This window comes from Beauveria bassiana (genome assembly GCF_000280675.1).
Source record: "Beauveria bassiana ARSEF 2860 unplaced genomic scaffold BBA_S00004, whole genome shotgun sequence".
In the NCBI taxonomy this organism is placed as follows: Eukaryota; Fungi; Ascomycota; class Sordariomycetes; order Hypocreales; family Cordycipitaceae; genus Beauveria; species Beauveria bassiana.
In genome coordinates this window covers 1422540-1441009 of record NW_007930839.1, presented here as the reverse complement: position 1 = coordinate 1441009, position 18470 = coordinate 1422540, and the positions used below count along the sequence as shown (strand labels likewise).

Here is an 18470-nt window from a genome sequence, read left to right as displayed (position 1 = left end):
CCTCGAATTGTTACTATATACAGCATAGAAATCAATTATATGGAGAACTTTAGAAGGGTTTTTGGGATTAGAGTTCATCCACTGAAAGAACCACTCCCAGCTGTTATTGTCTGCAACTCATGGTCAATGGACGAAGCCACCACTAGACATGCTCTCTGCCATATTCTTCTGTTTGACATAGCTAATTGTGAGGCATGATATAAGGCATTATCGTTTTTTCTTCTAAAATTTACATATCTTAAACACTTCTGATATGCTATCTGATAAGCCCGAACCCATGGTAACTGCCTTAACAAATTTTTATTTACGAAAAACTATCCCGAGGCATGTCAGAAGACACACCCTCCCGCGTAGGTAGTGATCTAAACTCTTGTGACGCTCAAGCTTCTTGCATCATGCTTCCTGCGAAAATTCATGCTCTCTACGCATGAACATAGCTAGCGTTCCCACCACTCGTTCTCATCACCGTGCTGTCTACAGTGGCCAAGGTTCTTCGAAGTTCGCAGGTGTGGTAACACACGTGGGGGCTATTTGAGATAGGTATATTTCCACACCAACTCATCGTCAAATGTACTGCAACAGCGTCATTCAACGTTTTGGCTCCGGAAATTAAATCTACATCACACCAGTAAGGAGACCAAAAATTCGATATGCTATGCAAGATATCTGTCGAGGTGGCATAGAGCCACTACCTAGTACAAGGGTGAAGGAGGTGCCTGCCAGCCTGCCTGAAATCATTCTAAGGTAGCTGGCAGACAAACAGCGTCGCTGACAACGCCACATCCCTTCGTCAACACCGGTGCCATTTCACCATGTCTTCGGCATACACGGTGAAAACAATCACAAGTTAGTAGCACGACATATGCTCTCGATAGAAAATCATGCTGACTACCAACCGATGTAGCTGACCTCGCGTCTGGGCCAGTCAAAACACGCGACAAGGCCCTGGACGATCTGAATCAGCTCCTGAATCGCAACAATGTCGCCGCTGATTTGTCCGAACTGGGGGATAAAGCCTACCATGATATCTTTGAGGCTCTCTTCAAGATGGTTTTGGAGCAAAAACCGAAATATTTCGACAAGAAGACCTCAAAACCCGCCGAAATCCGCCTCAATAAATGTGCAAGAGCTGTGAGGGCAGCAGCTAGCCGTGGGGCCCCCAAACTCAAGCAAAAGACACTTTCCGCCATAATCGATCATATTACTCAGATTTTGCCTGGACCTGGCAACGCATTTGTGCGTCCTCTACTGGGCGACTACCTCAAGGCTCTCACCGAGCTGCTGCGTGCTGCCAACGTCGAGTATTTCTCGCGCAAGGATGGCCAGTTATGGCAAATCTGCGTGGAATTTTTCCTCGATGTTGTTTCAAATCGCATATCACACAATACTCCTAAAGACCAGGGACCGATCGGGCGTAATTCACCTGCGCCCAGTACACCACGCTCGACTCTTCGATCTAATTCCGGTTCTCTTCTCAGTCAGAAGCTGCCAGAAATGCCGGACGGCGAACTAGCCAGAGATGCTCTAGAAGGACTGCTTTGTCTTGTAACTGCTCCGAATGCTCACGCTCACATCTTGAGTCGGTATCACGATATTGCCAACGCGGCTCTTGGGGAGCTGCGCCTTCACAATCTTAGCTTAGGGTCTTTGCAGACCATGAGCTTTGCCATCATAAATGCCATCATATCAGCAACTCAGCTGGAAGCCTATACCAGTGGCCTTGTCCATGATCTCCTGCCGTTGATGTCTCACTGGTGGAGGGCAGATAGGGTATCACAAGACGATACAATCAAGTCGCTGCGGAATGAAATTCTCAGAACAATGCTGCTCTCGCAGCTGCAGATCGAACACCTGATCGTCAACAAGAAGAATGACGACGTAAGAAAAGAGGTTGAACACTTACTCGAACCCCTGTGGCAGGAATATTCAAAACGGAATCTCAGCAACCAGCTAAGACTTAGTGACGTCACATTCACAACCAAGACGCTCCCGACAGACTATTTGCAGATTGGAATATTTGGACTGAGTCCGTTGAGTACGGAGGCCGAGAGCCAATGGGGCATAATTCAATGCATAGCATCCTTGGAAGCAACCCTAGGACGACAAAAACCACATTCAATTTCTTTTCAAAGCCAAAGCGTCGAGCAGTCACGGAAAAGGCGGCGAATTAACCAAGAGGACAGCCGTCTCCGAACGCGACTCAAAGATATACACCTGGAAACTCAACGAACTACGCTTCAAGTCATACCTTTTGTACTCGCCACCACAGCGCTAAGTGCCGACGAAGCTCAGGATTTGCTCTCGGAGCTCGTTGTCTTGACAACGCATAAAGATACCTCTGTTGCATCTTGGGCGATAGTTGCGTGTTCGAGCTTTCTTCAATTGACTACTGAAACGGACAATATGATTGATGAGTGGAAGCAGCTTTGGCAAGTAGCAACAAGAGCTGTCAGCTTACAAGGTACATGCCGTGCTGCCTGTCTTTTGATTCACAGTCTACTGAAAACTGATGTTCTACCGCATCATTCTTTATTGAACGACATAAACAGCATCACAACGACAGCTGATGTGAATGGGCCTGCTGCGTTGTGCGACACATCCATTGCACTTATGCATCACCTCTTCTACTTGAGAAACTCCCTTCTGCCGAGCGCGAGTCAAGCGACATCCAACTACATAATACGATGGGCTCTGATGCGTTGGAACCCCTCGGACTCTTCCACATCTTCATCACAAGGCCAATATGTGCAACCGATCGATTTCGTTAACCTGTTACGGGCATGCTGTGGTATGAAGCCCGTTGTTGGAAATGCTCAAGAATCTGTCATCGGCGGTGCATTCTGCGAAACCTGGAAACTACAGAAGAGCATCACTCAATTCAACGAGTACCTACTTCTTCTGAAGAACCACAAATCGGACACTTTCTTTCGTGTTGTGTGCGGCCAGAATCCTACCATGGAGACAAATGGAACCACGACCGAATCCAACACCCATTTTCCGTCGAGGAAACTCTTGCTGGAACTGATATATCCAAAGCTCGAAGAACTCAGCAGCCTTTGCACAGCATGGTCGAAGAAGCCCAACGAGGGCGGTAGGCAGATATCTCAGAGAAGCTTCGAAAATGTTCTATCTGCCTCTATTGTCGGAGCAATGCTGCTGCCAGAAATATCTCATATGAACTCGAGTCAATCTGCTCTGGTAGAGAACCTCATAATCAGCAACGTTAAACGTGGCATCACACAAGCATTGACATCTGTGGACGCAGACTCGTTTGTCCAGCAGATTCTTCGCACTTTGAGACCATGCATTCCGGACCTGACACATATCGGGATGGAGAGACTCCATGGAGATAATGAGGCTCTTCTCCGACTTCTCACTCTCGCATTTGATGCCTTGAGTGAACACAATCTGTCCAAATCCTCTACTGGAGGAAGTTATGACATGATGGAGCTGGATGATGAGTTTGAGTCTCAAAGCAGTCGCGGTATGGCCTCAGCTGCGCCAGTATCCGTTCCTCGCTCCATTCACCAAGTGCGCCTCAGTCCATCATGCTTTTATGCTGACACTCGCTGTCGACTTGCTTTGATTGTTGCCTCGCAGCGCGAAGAAAGCCAAATTGGTATCGTGCCAGACGTCTTCATCGATGAGTTGATCAGAATGTCAGATGACCAGCTCTTATCGTGCTACACAGCCGTGACCGAGTTGTTCAGTTCCGATCTTGTCGCCAATACTGATGGAGCATTGTTGATTATACAGAGACTCGGAGAGGTTGTTGGCAGCAATGAATATCGATGCTGCGAATTGGCCCTTGCTACCTGCGTTGAGGTTATGCATGGGTTGTCGAGCATTTGGCTAAACGACAGTGGAGAATTAGCAAATAGCGTTGGCGATTTGTACCATTACTTCATCCAGAATTGCCTTGCTGCCAACTACTTTTCCCCACGAGGCTTGAAAACGTTGTCGATGCTGCTTTTCACGCTGTTGAGACTTCAGCCGGATTATGGGGCAAGCCTGAAATTGGATTCTTGTCGAACGTCGCTACTCTTCATTCTCAAAGAAGGATCCATGGACGTCAAATACTTTGTCGCGGAAAGGATTGCTGACCTTTTTGAGCTGTACATTCTCATGCTGCATGATGAAGTATTCGTTGATGTGCTTGGAAGTTTGCCGGCGGACCCAGAGAGTGAGGCAGGCATAGCTTGCCGCCTACTAGTCCTTTCCAACCTGGCACAGAGGTGGCCAACTCTCTTACGCCGTTGTACCTATCATATTTTCGAGACGCCTGGGAAGATTCCCTCAGTTTCGGAACATGCTCGTCGTTGTATTGCGGATATTTCTCATTCACTGAGTCTGGCATCGCCGAAGGAACTGTTTGGCCTGTTTACTCGCCAGCTGCTATATACCTGGATGGAAAACGACTCTGTAGAGCAAATCCCATTCGCAATTTTTGGATTTCAGTCCTTGGGTGAGCTTCTCACAAGTGCACAGTCCGATGCCATCGGTCTGTCAACCATGAGGGGTCAAGATGGTGTTCGAAGCGAAATCGCGAGACACATAGGAAAGACAGAGGTTGAACTGTTACAGACCAACTTTACCGCAAGCATCAGCTACAGCACAGTTTTTACAGCTACTTTTGAGCCGTCCAGCAAGGATCATGGCGAGACCAAGATAATGAAGAAGATGGGAAACAAAGTGTTCACGGAAAGTATATACACCAATTTCGTCGACATTGTTGCCTTTTTCTTCGACATTATTGACCAAGAAGATCCGGTCGAGAGGGTCTTTGCCAGAAGTGAAGAGTTGACATACGCTGCCCAAATTTACAAAGATATTACCAGAATGTCTCATTCGGATACGAAACTTCCCCCGAACCAGCAGCCCATGTTCCGAGCAAAATATGTCATTCATGAACTAGCTCGACTGTGTCAAGGCACTGAGTTTATGTTCAGCGAGCTTTGGACTTCTGCCTTGATTGTGTCTATTGCCAGGAAACTCTTCAACACTGTTCATCCAGCCTTGGGCTCACTACATGCTTGCTCTGTGTTAAGAAAAGTGCGGATTCTGATCTGCTTGGCAGGACCGGTTGCACTTGAGTCATACTGTTTGGAAATGTTGCTTAACTCCGTGCGAACATTCATCACTGACTCGGAGTGTGCGGACGATGCTCTCGGAATCAGCCAATATCTACTGGAAAAGGGAGCGTCCTATCTCCAAGAAACACCCTCTTTCCTAGCGGGCTACTCTCTGTCAGCACTCGCTTCTCTCCGAGTCTTCCTTGAGTCCAGTCAATCGAGCACCACACAGGAAAGCCAATTTAAGGCCACCATGAGCAAGGCCAAAAAGTTCCACGAGTGGCTGGCAGCTTATTTAGAAAGCTACGCGTCGCTGGCATTCAAGAATGAGTCACAGAAGACGTTATTCAAGTCCATCACAAGCTCGGCTGCTCGTATACGATCCTCAGGCAATGCAGAGCAAAGCACGTTCGAAAGTAAGCTACTGCTCGACATTCTACGCGATGGAAGTGCGGAACATGAGCTGCTCAATGAGCCGTCGCGTGAGCTCGCTATGGGACTTTTGTGCGGCGATTTCACTCTGCCAGAGCATTCAAGCAATGACATAATTGGCACAGACAGTGATGCCGTGCTACATGCCAGCGCAGTGTGGAAGAGCTGCAATACGAGGGACTTGAGTACAAACTATCTATCTTGGGCAGGAAGAGTGGTTGGAAGAGCATTTGCTGCGTCTGGAGATATACCAGAGGGTATTGTCGCCGAGTCGGATGTGGCTACCTTCAGAAAAATTGCTTCTGGGCCAAACGGCTCGGAGATGGGTCTGTTGAGTCTTCTCCAGAGTCTAACTTCAAACAGCGACACCGTGACAGCAGGCCTCGCTGAATCCGCCCTCAGGGCTGCTATCTCTAGAGCAATGCTACAAGACGATGAGCCGCTTCTCTTTGCCTGTCAGCGCAGCTTGGCAGAGCCTCTTTATCTTACTTCTCAGTGGTCACTATACCGGTCCCCTCCTTCCGAGAACAAACAATCGCAGCCAAGCCAGGACGAGCAATCGATCTGGAACAGCGAAATAACTTGTGAAAAGTGGCTTTCTGATCTCAGTGTTCTGATATCAAACTCGGTCCCCGATTCGATCTTGCTCTCGGTTCTCTCGCCGGTTTTGGAGAAGGTCAAAGGGTTTGCTGAGAAGGCGTTTCCATTTATCGTCCACCTCGTTCTGCTGTTTCAATTGGAGCAGCAACAAAAGATGAAGCGCTCTATCTCAACGGCTCTGAAAGCTTGGCTGCGGCCAAATACTGACTCGGCGCGGTCCAGGATTGCGCTGTTGATTAACACATTGCTCTATCTTCGTACCCAAGAGTACCCAAAAGAGAGTTCCATCGGTGATCGGTTACATTGGCTGGAAATTGACTATTCAATGGCTGCGGCCGCCGCAACTAATTGCGGTATGTATAAAACGGCACTATTGTTTGTGGAGCTGGCGTCCATCGAAACAGGCCGACAATCTAGACGCGCATCTTCTGCCCGCGAGAATGACCTTAACTCGACACTGCTGTCCGTGTTCGAAAACATTGATGACCCAGATGCATACTATGGGTTGCCTGAAGAGGCAACCTTGTCGAATGTGCTCTCACGAATTACATACGAAAATGATGGGATGAAGGGCGTTGCATTCCTTGGCGCGCAATTGGACAGTCACATTCGCCTGCAGAATGGCTCCAATATAGTGGACGCTCAAGCTCTAGTCAGCATTTTGAGCTCATTAGGATTGTCTGGGCTGTCTCATTGCCTCCAGCAGACCCATCAAACAGTCGATACCTCGCCGGCCTCTACAGAGAATACGTTCAAAGCAGCGCAAAGATTAGAAAGATGGAACCTACCGGCACCGACGGACAGCGAGAGCCTCGCCGTGACAACTTACAAGGCATATCAAGCGATACACAATGCGACAGAGATTGCGTCCGTCAGAAAGATCGTTTACGAAGGCTTCGCCAAAACGATAGGCAGCGCCACTGGAAATAATAGGCCCACCATTGCTACACTCAGAAGCAAGCTTGGCGCTCTTGCTGCCTTGAGCGAATTGGACGACCTGATGCATGTTTCACGCAGCGAAGATCTGAGCGATGCACTCGGTATCTTCCAGTCACGCAGCGACTGGATGAAGCGTGGCCGGTATGACGACGTGAGCAACATCTTGGCATGCAGAGGCACAACAATGAGCATGTTGAGTCAACACTCCAACATCCTTCACGAAGCAAGCCTGTCGACCGCTGTTATGCGAAAAGCAGAAATAGAGTCACTATTGCTGTCCTCTGGGCTTTACAGATTCCACGAAGCCACACAAGAGTCCCTCAACATTGCCACTTCGCTGTCTAATCTTATCCCCTATTGCCAGAACCTGGGCTTACATGTGGACGCATCTGTTAATATCGAGGTAGCCAACTCGTTGTGGGATCAGGGAGAAATGAGTACGGCTATCCAAATGCTGCAAGCTATTGACAAAGATTCGGCACTGAACAGACAGGCAATCCCAGTCACTAAAGCAGATCTGCTTGCGAAGATTGGTGACAGAATGTCTATTGCTCGCCGAGAAAAGCCGCGTGATATTCAAAAGAAATATCTAGAGCCAGCGCTCAAAGAGATTGGCAGTACAAACTATGGCACTGAAGCTGGCCTGGTGTTTCATCAATTTGCGCTGTTTTGCGACGGCCAGCTCCAAGATGCGGATGGACTGGAAGATCTTCGGCGGCTTCAAAATTTGCGAAAAGCGAAAAGCGACGAGGTTTCAGACTTGAAAGAATTGATTGCCTCGACCAAAGAAAGCCAGCTGCGCAAACGATACGACTACGTCTTATCCAAAGAGAAGCAGTGGCTAGAACTGGACGAGCAGGAGCTGCGGCGTGTCGAGCAAACAAGGAGCGAATTTGTTCGCTTGAGTGTGGAAAACTATCTACTATCGCTTATCGCTTCGGATGCTCACAACAATGACGCACTGCGATTCACGGCATTATGGCTGGAGAGGTCGGGAGAGGAAGGAACGAATAAGGCCGTCGCTCGCTATCTTTCCAAGGTGCCGACACGCAAGTTTGCGAATCTGATGAACCAACTCACATCAAGACTGCAGTACACGGATAACGCGTTTCAAAAGTTGCTCCTCGAATTGGTTTACAACATCTGCGTCGACCATCCATACCATGGAATGTATCAAATTTGGTCAGGCACAAAAGTTAGAGTGCAATCAAAAGACGAAGTGGCCCTGCAGCGTGTCAAGGCCACAGAAAAAGTCGCGCAAAGACTGGCAGCAACAAAGTCTGTCGCCAATATCTGGCTGTGCATTGAAAAGACAAGCAAGTACTACCACGGCTTGGCAGTGGACAGAGATCCCAACAAGTACAAGGCCGGGGCCAAATTTCCGCTCAAAGATTCGCAGGCTGGCCTGAACTTAGTCATTGGGCTGGCTAAATACCACATTCCGCCGCCGACTATGCAAGTTGAGATCCGCTCCGACAAGGACTACTCTACGGTTCCAACGATTGCAAAGCTAGATTCGAGCATGACTATTGCGGGCGGTGTCAGTGCGCCCAAAATCATCACTGCTATCGGCACGGATGGCAAAAGGTACAAGCAGCTCGTCAAAGGCGGCCATGATGATCTCCGTCAGGACGCCATCATGGAGCAAGTCTTTGCTGCCGTGTCCTCCCTACTGAAGCATCATCGCGCTGCACAGCAGCGCAACCTCGGCATTCGGACGTACAAGGTTCTACCGCTGACGGCTTCGTCGGGTCTTATTGAATTCGTACCCAACACGATACCTCTGCATGAATTCCTGATGCCCGCGCACGAGAGATATTATCCAAAGGATATGAAGGGCTCGCAATGTCGTAAGGAGATTTTCAGCGTTCAAAACAGAAATATTGAATCACGCATCAGCACCTATAGGAAAGTGACGGAGCATTTCCATCCCGTCATGAAGTATTTCTTTATGGAGTATTTTGAGGACCCTGACGAATGGTACGCAAAGCGTCTGGCTTACACCAGAACCACGGCAGCAATTTCCATGCTAGGGCATGTTCTCGGCCTCGGCGATCGACACGGCCACAACATCTTGCTTGACACAAAAACGGGCGAAGTCGTGCACATTGACTTGGGTGTGGCGTTTGAGGCAGGCCGCATATTGCCTGTTCCTGAGCTGGTTCCATTCCGCCTGACTAGAGACATTATCGACGGCATGGGCATCAGCAAGACGGAGGGTGTCTTTCGGCGCTGCTGCGAGTTTACCCTCGACGCGCTGCGCGAGGAGCAGTACTCCATCATGACTATCCTGGACGTATTGCGGTACGATCCGCTGTACACGTGGTCCATCTCGCCGCTTCGGCTGGCGAAGCTGCAAAAGGCGCGGGATAACCAAGACGAGAACGCGGCGCCGGGCAACGATGCAGAAGACGGGGAAGAAAAGCAGGGCAAGAATAACGGCGGGAGTAGCCGCAAGGCCGGCAAAAACGTCAAGGTCAACGTTGACATCGACGTTAATGCCGACGTCAAGGTCAACGTTAATGAGCCATCGGAGGCTGACCGTGCGTTGGAGGTTGTTAGGAAGAAACTCTCCAAGACGCTCAGCGTGACGGCGACGGTCAACGACTTGATTAACCAGGCCACGGATGAGCGGAACTTGGCGGTGTTGTACTCGGGTTGGGCAGCGTATGCTTAGGGACACAGGTGCATATGACTAGAATAGTACTTAGCTTATGAATGACTGATAGTGGCGGCGGTAGAGAGAAGGAAAAATTAACGAACAGAGGTATATAGATGATAGTTAGTAGGCAGGGATAGGTAAGCGTGCACGCGAAAAGGTAGGTAGGTATCGCATATCACGTGCACCTGTGTTGGTAGTAATATGTTACTGTATCCGTAGCAATATGTTACCGTGTCCGTAGCAATATATTACTGCATCCGTAGCAATATGTTGCTGTATTCATAGCAAAAGTCTTATTCTACATGCCTGTCAGGTAACTCCCCCTTAGCAAAAATGAACTCCTGTCCGACCAGTACATGTTAATACAAGCAAAACACACTCGAAAAATGACGATCGCAATCTTTGCCTACCTTGTTTTATCTCAGTCAACCTCGAATTCAGCGTCTTACGAGCCCGCCAACGAGGCCGCCTTTTGGCCTTAGCCCGGATGACATGGACGAGCGAGCCACCGCCGGCGGCGGCCGTGGTGGACGATGGGGAGGGTGACGGAGGCGCGGACATGAGTGTAACAGTGCCGCGTACTGGCTGTTTATGCGAGAGGATTAATTAGAATAATTTTCACAATTTTTTGCAATAAAGTATCTATTTTTAAAGGCAAATATATCAAGCCCGGCCGTTAGCAGGGCAATTTGGTGTCCGAGACTAGTGAGCGTCGAGCCACGGAAAGCAGGACAAAAAGGGTAAACCAACTTTAATATAAAAGATAATATTTAACATTCTTTCTTGAAATATATAGAATATAAGTCAAAGACAAGGAACTAGTACTATACATTATTTTCTATTTTAAACAACTCTCTCTTCATTCTACATGACCCCCTTCTAACTCGAGCAAGTACCCTGATCACACTACAGAAATATTGCCAGAGACAGTAAGATCCTCCAGAGAAAGGTCCGACGAAAGCTCGTAAAATCTTAGAATGAGACAGTTCCCTATAAGCAGTAGCATATTGCGACCATGGCTTTGTCAAAGCTGAGGTTCAAATCCTTAGTTGGCTAGCCCACACTGCGACTTGCATGCATCGCAATTGTCACAATCGGCGGGTGGATCACGGCAAAAGGCACAGAGACCGTCGAGTCCGTCGCACTGTCTCGTTTTCCATTCGGGGTTCCGTTTGGAGGCTCGGTACACACACTGGCCAGGTGCGGCTTCGGGCGCCTCGTCGATGGTGAATGGCTGGGAGACCAACCACGGCTGTCTTCGGCCGTCCTCGCAGACAAAGGCGGCCTTGAACTTGCCGACGCCAATCTCGTTGTTGCTAAACTTGACCGTGTTGAAGTCGTAACCAAAACCCCTGGTGGATTCGACCCAATCCCATGCCTTGTAATCGCCGAAATAATCGCAGACGTCGGCAGGCCAGATGCCCACCCAGGCCCTGTAGCCGCCGCATCCGTGGTTTGGCGCGTGATAATTGATGACAGTCTGGTCAGTGGTGATGTACTGGGACTCGACCTCGTTCACGTCTCCGATGGTGTCAAAGGTGCGTGCGCCCAAAGCTGGTTGGAGGGCTCCAAGCAGGAGGACAGCGGTATTTGATAGGTGCATAATGAGAAGAAAAATTGTTTGGTGCGATGAAGGGGTTTGTGTGCTTGACCTCTGATTAGAAAATAAAGAAAAAAAAGATGGCTTGACGGGTGATGGCGAGTACTATCGTGAACTGGGTCCGGCGGTCTTAATACACTCGCAGTTTGTAGTGCGGATCCTTATCAGGCGGATTCTATGGCCACTATCACGACTGTCTCATTTATTAACATACAGAAAGTCGAAGAAATAATGGGGTCATCTGGAGTCAGCAACTGTTTACGTATACGAAATTTCGTCTGTTGTAATACACCGTAGTATGCCAAGAGCCAAGACAATACAGCTCGAACAAAGTTAATCTAAATTCCGAGTTCCTCCTTGACCAAGACATTCCAGTCAATCAAGTACGCTCATAATAGTTTGTAATTACTATAGACTAGGGAGAAGATAACGACGGCTTTTTTCCTCATCAGCGACTCAGTCACGTTATTGAACAGGGCTCGAGTCATTTCTATAAAGCCCCGTATATTGCTCAGCTTGTGAAGCGTGAATAGTTGCGAAAGCCCTTGAAAATTCACTGGCACCATTTCATGTATTTTAGCGAGACACTTTACATATATGCTGTCTTTACACATACGAGGCACTTTTAGCCGCTCTCGGACGTATAAGGGAGCACGAGTTAGCCGACCACTGACGTCTGTCAAATTTCTCCCTTCGTGTCATGTATGAAATGCACTGGAGTCAGGTGGGGAAAGAGGCTTGACAGAATCCGTCCTGTTGGGACTGAATACCATGCAAGAGCCCGCAGTGTGTGTGTGTATGTGTGTCTATGTGTGTACCAGTAACCGTGAAGAGAAGTCGCAAAGGGAGGAATAACCGGCGCACCACAACATTGGATGTCCCTATGGATACAAGGTAATAACACCGAGTGTGATACCCTCTTCAGAAGTCATAGTATTTATTAAAATTACTGGTGCCCAGCGTGACCGGTGCACTCGGAATTCAATCAGGCCAATTCCGCAACTCTAGGTCACCCTTTTGCTCATTTGGTAGACTGTAGCAACCAAAGCGATCAGCATGTCAGCTTTTTGCTTCGCTTAAAGTGTCTTCCTTTGATTCTTGTGGCTTTCTGAACCATTACGAGGACCTCGTCGAGCGAATGGCGGCAACAGGCTGGCTGACTAGTGCAAATAGCAAACCACAGATTCGGTGGTAAGCCTACTAATACTTCTTCGAAATTACCCTTGACCCTCCAACCTTATTCTCCCGAGCTCACTTTCAACTCTCCCCTGTAAAAGATTCTTCCACTTTTGTAGCTATGAACAGCTTATTAGTGGCGCCGCTTTTAATCACACGGCTAGTAGAGTCATCATAGCCAAGCTACGATGTCTCACCAACCTGAACTCATCCAGTGTAGTAGTAGTTACAGCGGGTCAGAAGTAATTCCGCTCGCGACCCTAAATCCCACAAAAATACCCACTTTTTAAGCTATAGTTTTAATATATTTTCCTTCTATATTAATTATATAATTAATACCTAAAGATAATTAAGTAGTTAAGATATAAAATAAAATAAAAAATTATTTAAATTTTTAATTATTTTAATAAGCTAATTATTACTTAATAAAGTTAAAGAAGTTAAAAAAGGTAGATTTTATTAATAAGAATATTTCTTAAGTTTTTATTTAGATATACTAATTTATTAAAACTTTAAGAAAATTTTCTATATATATAGTTACTCTTAAAGATTTAATTTTAATTTTAAAAAATAAATTTAGGTACTAGCTTTTATAGTATTAGTAGTTTAAAAGTAGGCATTTTAGTGGGGTTTTAGGTTACGAGTGGAATTACCTGAATGCACTGTATAATAAAGTAATAGGATTTTTTAAAGGATGTTCTAAACTAAAAGGAAATTATCTTATTATTTATAATTATCTGTACTTTTAGAGGCACTCTGACGTCTAAGGGAACTCCTCGAGCTGCGCGCCTGGCACGGAGGGGTCACCACTGGCCTGCGCGAACCACAGGCTTCTGTTGCCGAGATCAAAGACAGTATACATGGCTGCAAAGAACGGCAGCGTGGCGACGTTGGGCTCCTCGCCGCCGTCCGGGACCGGCCGGACAGCCACCTCACAGAGGCCGCGTTGCGCAATCGCCGGGTCCGCCAACTCCGCGGAGACGCGTAGGTTGCTGAGCGGAACGCGCGCCTCGACGGTGTCGTTGCGGAAGCGCATGAGCAGAGCCGCGTCGCCGCCCAGACGGCCGCAATCGACGGGGCCGAGGCCATTTGTCGCGGAAAAGCTGGTACCGAGCGCGCCAGCCATCTTCGCGACGACGGCGGCGGGCAGCGCCATTGCGCCGCCGGCCGTGTTCATGAGGGTAACGGCGCTGCGCTGATCGAGACCGAGATCGGTCGCGGCGATGAGTTTGGCAGGCTGGCCGCCGCCGTTGTCCTTTTTGGGGGCTTCTTTCTTGGGGGCTTCTTGCTTGGGTGTTTCTTTGGGGGCTGCTTGCTTGGAGGATGTTGTTTTGGGGGCTGCTTGCGTGGATGTTGTTTTGGGGGCTGCTAGCTTGGATGTTCTTTTCGGGGCTTCTAGCTTGGGTGCTTCTAGCTTGGGTGCTTCTAGCTTGGGTGCTTCTAGCTTTGGTGCTTCTTGCTTGGGTGCTTCTTGCTTGGGTGTTTCTTTAGGGGCTGCTTGCTTGGATGTTGTTTTGGGGGCACCTTGCTTGCGTGTTTCTGTGGGGGCTTCTTGATTGGGGAGTTCATTCTTCTTGCCGTCGTTGTTGTTCACAGGGCTGTTGCTGGGGTCTTCTTGGTTGAGGGGCTCCTTGTTCTTGTCACCGTCGTTGCTCACAGGGTTGTTGCCATCAGTGACGCCCTGATTGTTGCCATCAGTGATGCCCTGGTTGTTGCCATCCGTGATGCCATCCGTGATGCCCTTCTTCTTGCCACCATCGTTGTTTACAGGTTTGTTACCATCCTTGATGCCCTGGTTGTTGCCATCCTTGATGCCCTGGTTGTTGCCATCCTTGATGCCCTGGTTGTTGCCATCCTTGATGCCCTGATTGTTACCATCAGTGATGCCATCCGTGATGCCCTTTTTCTTGCCGCCATCGTTGTTCACAGGGTTGTTGCCATCAATGATGCCCTGGTTGTTGCCGGGCTTCTTGCTGTCTGTAGGGTTGTTACTGGGGACACCGGGAATACCCTGATTTCCATCCTGGAATCCGTTATCGAAGCCACCAGGAAGAACCTTGGTTCCGTCATCAGAAGGACTCTGGAAACCGCCATCGATCCCATTGGGGGTACCCTCGTTTTCGTCAACAGTAGGTTTCCGGAAGCTGTTATCGAAGCCACCGGCGGGACCTTCGAATGTGCCCCCCTGAATGGGGTCCTGAATTTGGTTGGATAGTCCGCCGGAGCCAGGGCCGAATAATTGATCACCAGGGCCAGGGCCAAATGATTGATCACCAGGGCCAAATGATTGACCAGGGCCAAATGTTTGATCGCCAGGGCCAGAGCCAAACGATTGATCACCAGGGCCAAAGCCAGAGGATTCTTCACCACCATCGAAGCTGAAGCCCTGGCGCTTCTTGTGCCATGACATGCGCCTGATTTGCTCGCGCCGCTCCTGGCGCGTGCTGCGCCTGACCTTGGCTGGCGCTGCCGCCGGGACCAAGGCAATGGAGCTCAGTTCGACAAGGAACTCGGAGAACTGGCCCGCCTTGTCCTTGACGAGTGGGACCTGCTGGAGGTCGCCCGTAAACTTGGAGCGGTCAATACCGCCAAAAAAGACACTGCCGTTGCCCGATGCTACAAATATCGCTTGTTAGAACCGATACATGTGCTTTGAAGGGAAGGAAGGAGGGAAGAAAGGGGACTAGGCATTTTGTTGTGCTTCACTTACGGGTCGCGTTGAGGACAACACTGTAAGCCTGGCTGTTGGTGACGCCAGATACGTTTAATATCCTCGGAAGGTTGTTGTACTTGTTCACCGTCGCTTCACGAGCGACCAGTCCCACGCCAACCACTGCGAAATCGGAGATGTTCGCTTGCGTCTGGATGTTGGACGCGAAACCGACCTGCGCGTCGGGCACTTCGACACCATCAAGAGTAACAGTAGTCTTGGCGTAGTCGCCTTCAAAGTGCTCACCTCGACTTAGTGTCGCATTGAAGCTCTCCCCAGCCAGAAGCTGGAGGCCGGCGACGGCGTCGGGCTTAAATGGGGCGGCCTCGGGGACGATGATGTCGGAGGAGGCCGTGTCAAAGATGCCGGTGATGTTCTGTGCCGGGGTGCCGAGGCCGAGATTGATCAGCGGCACCGCAGGCCCCAGCTCCTTGCTCTCAAAGTGCTGGATGCTAGCCTGGACGACGCGCTGAGCGTTGGCAGCGGCGGCCAGGAACAGAATGTTCAAGCAGGTGCTCTTCATCGCTGCAAGGGTGGAACTGAACCGTGCTTCTTTGCAAGACGTGACGGGGTTCTAATGTGTTGATGATAGTGTGCTTCATGGAATACTGGATCGGCAGGGCGGAGGGTGTAGGATATATAGATGGTCAGAGATCACCGCATCTTCGAAGGGCAACTCGTACGTTATGTTTGAAACATTCGGGACTTACGGATATGATTGTGCCGAGGACCACGACTCATGACCCAACGCACGCAATGGTATATCGGGACAATTGGGGAAGCGAGCCCGCTGTTAGCAAGAGGGTCAAGATCGCACCGTTCCCGATATCCATCCACCATTATGCTCGGGAATCTCAACTCTTACTCGCAACGCCGCCCTTGTGCTCGAATATATTTTCTTTTCTTTTCCAGCACCAGTGAGTCCTATCCTACGCTAATTCAGCTCGAATCAGAAAGCGGTGATGTGCAGAAAAGAACCGACGGTAGAACCCTGATCGCCAATGCGTGTTGATGCACCATGCAAACTTAAAACCTTAAAAACGAAGCTTCGGTGGCGAAACGGAGTAGCCTGGAGAGCAAGGGGGTTTTCCCAGTTTGAAACCGACGTTGTGAAAGTGGCGAGACGCCTCAAGAGGGTTGCATCGGTGATGCGCCAGCCGGGGTTGGGGTTGGTCGAGAAGAAGGCTATGAGGTTGCTTTAGTTGCACGGGCCTGGCAATCATCAGTTCATCGGGTCTGCCGAGCTCTTGTCTCCACTGCCTATGATATGCCTCATCCTTCGGCATGAATTATGAGCTGTTGACACTTTTTTTTTTTCTCTCTCATTCTTTCTTGTTGTGTAAGAAGTGTGACGGCATAATACCGGCTGCATAGCTTTTACGTACATGGCGTTGTGACAGAAGGGAGGCCCGAGTGATAACTAGAACTTTTGATGAAATTTTGTACTCTGTTTGTTTTTCCCTGTTTGGTAATATTGGTAATTTACGGCTTAGGACGTTGTGCATGCCCGCTATCATTTTGAAGAGATCTGTTATAACCCCATCGTGTAATATAAACAGGCAGTTCGTGGGGGAGGGGAATTTACGAACCACGATTATAAGTGGGAGACGAATTAATCAAAGTCGAGAATCAGAAAAGGAAAAGCAACAGAACATTCTAGGGGTTCCCAAGAGTGGAACCGCGACAGTGATTGGAAAGGTAGGGGGGGATGTGCTCGAACCTGTACAACGTTTCATGAAATTCTTGGCTGACTGTGCGAAGAATGGCGCATGAAAAGTCCATTTTGTTGGCACAGATGCTGCTGTCTTGGTGCAGCGATATTCCTTCAATTTGTCGCTCTCTACAGATGGAAGGACCGTTGGAAACAAAAAAGAAGAACAAAAATGAAGAAGAAAGAGGAAAAAAAAAAAAATTGGTAGAAAACATACTTGCCCTCAACTCGCATGAGACATATGATGTATCGGGGGCCCAGAAGGGGAGCACATTTCCCCCTCCACCCCCATACGTTCTTTCCCCATGTCCTGAGTAGGGCCCTTGATCTCCATGGCACAAAAGGTCAACGGGTTTCGATTTTGCTTCATTCTCGGCCCACTGCCGACGTCAAAAGGCTGCCGTTTCGCGGAAGGGAGAGTTCCGAGCCAAAAAGACATTTTCCTGTACGTAAGAAACGGAGTGACCGACAAGGGAGCCCCTGCTCGACCCTTGCGGCAGATGAAAATTTGCTCATCAGCCTTGGGGCTCTGAATAACGTGAAACTGGAACGATGAAACTGGAAAATTCGATTTGATGTGACGATCATGTCCGTTTGCGCCATAGAGTAGACGTGCTATCGAGCCTACCCTCTAAGTGGGCCCTAACTGGGCGCATCGCCGATGTTCTCACTAGTTGCCCCCGGAATACTTCTTCCTATTATTATACTCCCACTATAGCAGTTTTACGCCTATTGGTGCATATCTATCTAAAAGTAATACCTATTCGCGGGATTATTATATCGAGTATTACCAGGGGAACAGTGCTATATTGCTAGGGGACAGGTGCATGTGATGCGTAATGCTTAGCTTAATATAGTAAGTTACACATGAATAAGAGTATCTTTCTAGCTGCCGCCGACGCCACGATCGACACTGATTTCCCCGCGCTGTCAGGATTGACTCGGCGCACGTGGATCAAAGCACACGTGTATAGAGCAACTATCAGTCCCTTAGCATGGAGAAGAATCAACAATCTGTTCACCAATTTCTATTTGCACAACGTACAGTGATAGACCGAATAGCTACGCCATCTTGTTAACTATTAGTTTAGTCTCAAACAGAGGACTTGTCAATGTTGACAAGCCACCAGTCACTTCTGAGTTCTGTCAGAAGGTCAGGACTGGATGACCTATCATAAGTCTAACAATAGCTTACCTAACCACCTACCTACCCACCCACCTACCCTCGAGAGGGCTGTTTTCTGACCGGGATATGACAATGTGCAGACTGCATACTAGTCAAAAATACGGCCTTGAGGAAATGGCGAATCCACATGTCTAAATAATAGAATAAGAAAATTGTAGGTAGACAAGAATCTGTACTGGCGTGTTTACACCGACCACCGGCCATCTTATCGCTGGTGGGCAGGTACATAGTATGCAAACCTCAAGTTCCGGGGGTCCAGAGGCCGAGTCCGAGCGGGGCCAAAAGCGACAGAAAACTGTAGCTCGATTGCTAGGTAGGTAGCTTGATTGCAGGTCCTTTGTAGAAGCGCTATAGGTAAATACTGCCAGTCAACCAACAGCCA

The 18470-nt window shown here is 48.9% G+C and overlaps 3 protein-coding genes across 3 annotated transcripts; 1 reads left to right on the top strand and 2 right to left on the bottom strand.

The window, feature by feature from the left end:
• Positions 1-812: 812 nt before the first annotated feature.
• BBA_02241 (phosphatidylinositol 3) lies at positions 813-9720 on the top strand (the record flags this gene model as incomplete). The annotated part of the gene is made up of 2 exons (XM_008597338.1): positions 813-846; positions 905-9720. The coding sequence occupies 2 exons, from the start codon at positions 813-815 to the stop codon at positions 9718-9720; spliced, it is 8850 nt and encodes a 2949-aa protein (XP_008595560.1).
• A 1030-nt stretch (positions 9721-10750) lies between these two features.
• Positions 10751-11308, bottom strand: BBA_02240 (uncharacterized protein; the record flags this gene model as incomplete). Its single annotated transcript, XM_008597337.1, has 1 exon — positions 10751-11308. One exon carries the CDS (start codon positions 11306-11308, stop codon positions 10751-10753), a length of 558 nt encoding a protein of 185 aa, XP_008595559.1.
• Positions 11309-13244: 1936 nt separating this feature from the next.
• Positions 13245-15714, bottom strand: BBA_02239 (eukaryotic aspartyl protease; the record flags this gene model as incomplete). Its single annotated transcript, XM_008597336.1, has 2 exons — positions 13245-15097; positions 15192-15714. The coding sequence occupies 2 exons, from the start codon at positions 15712-15714 to the stop codon at positions 13245-13247; spliced, it is 2376 nt and encodes a 791-aa protein (XP_008595558.1).
• Positions 15715-18470: the final 2756 nt, after the last annotated feature.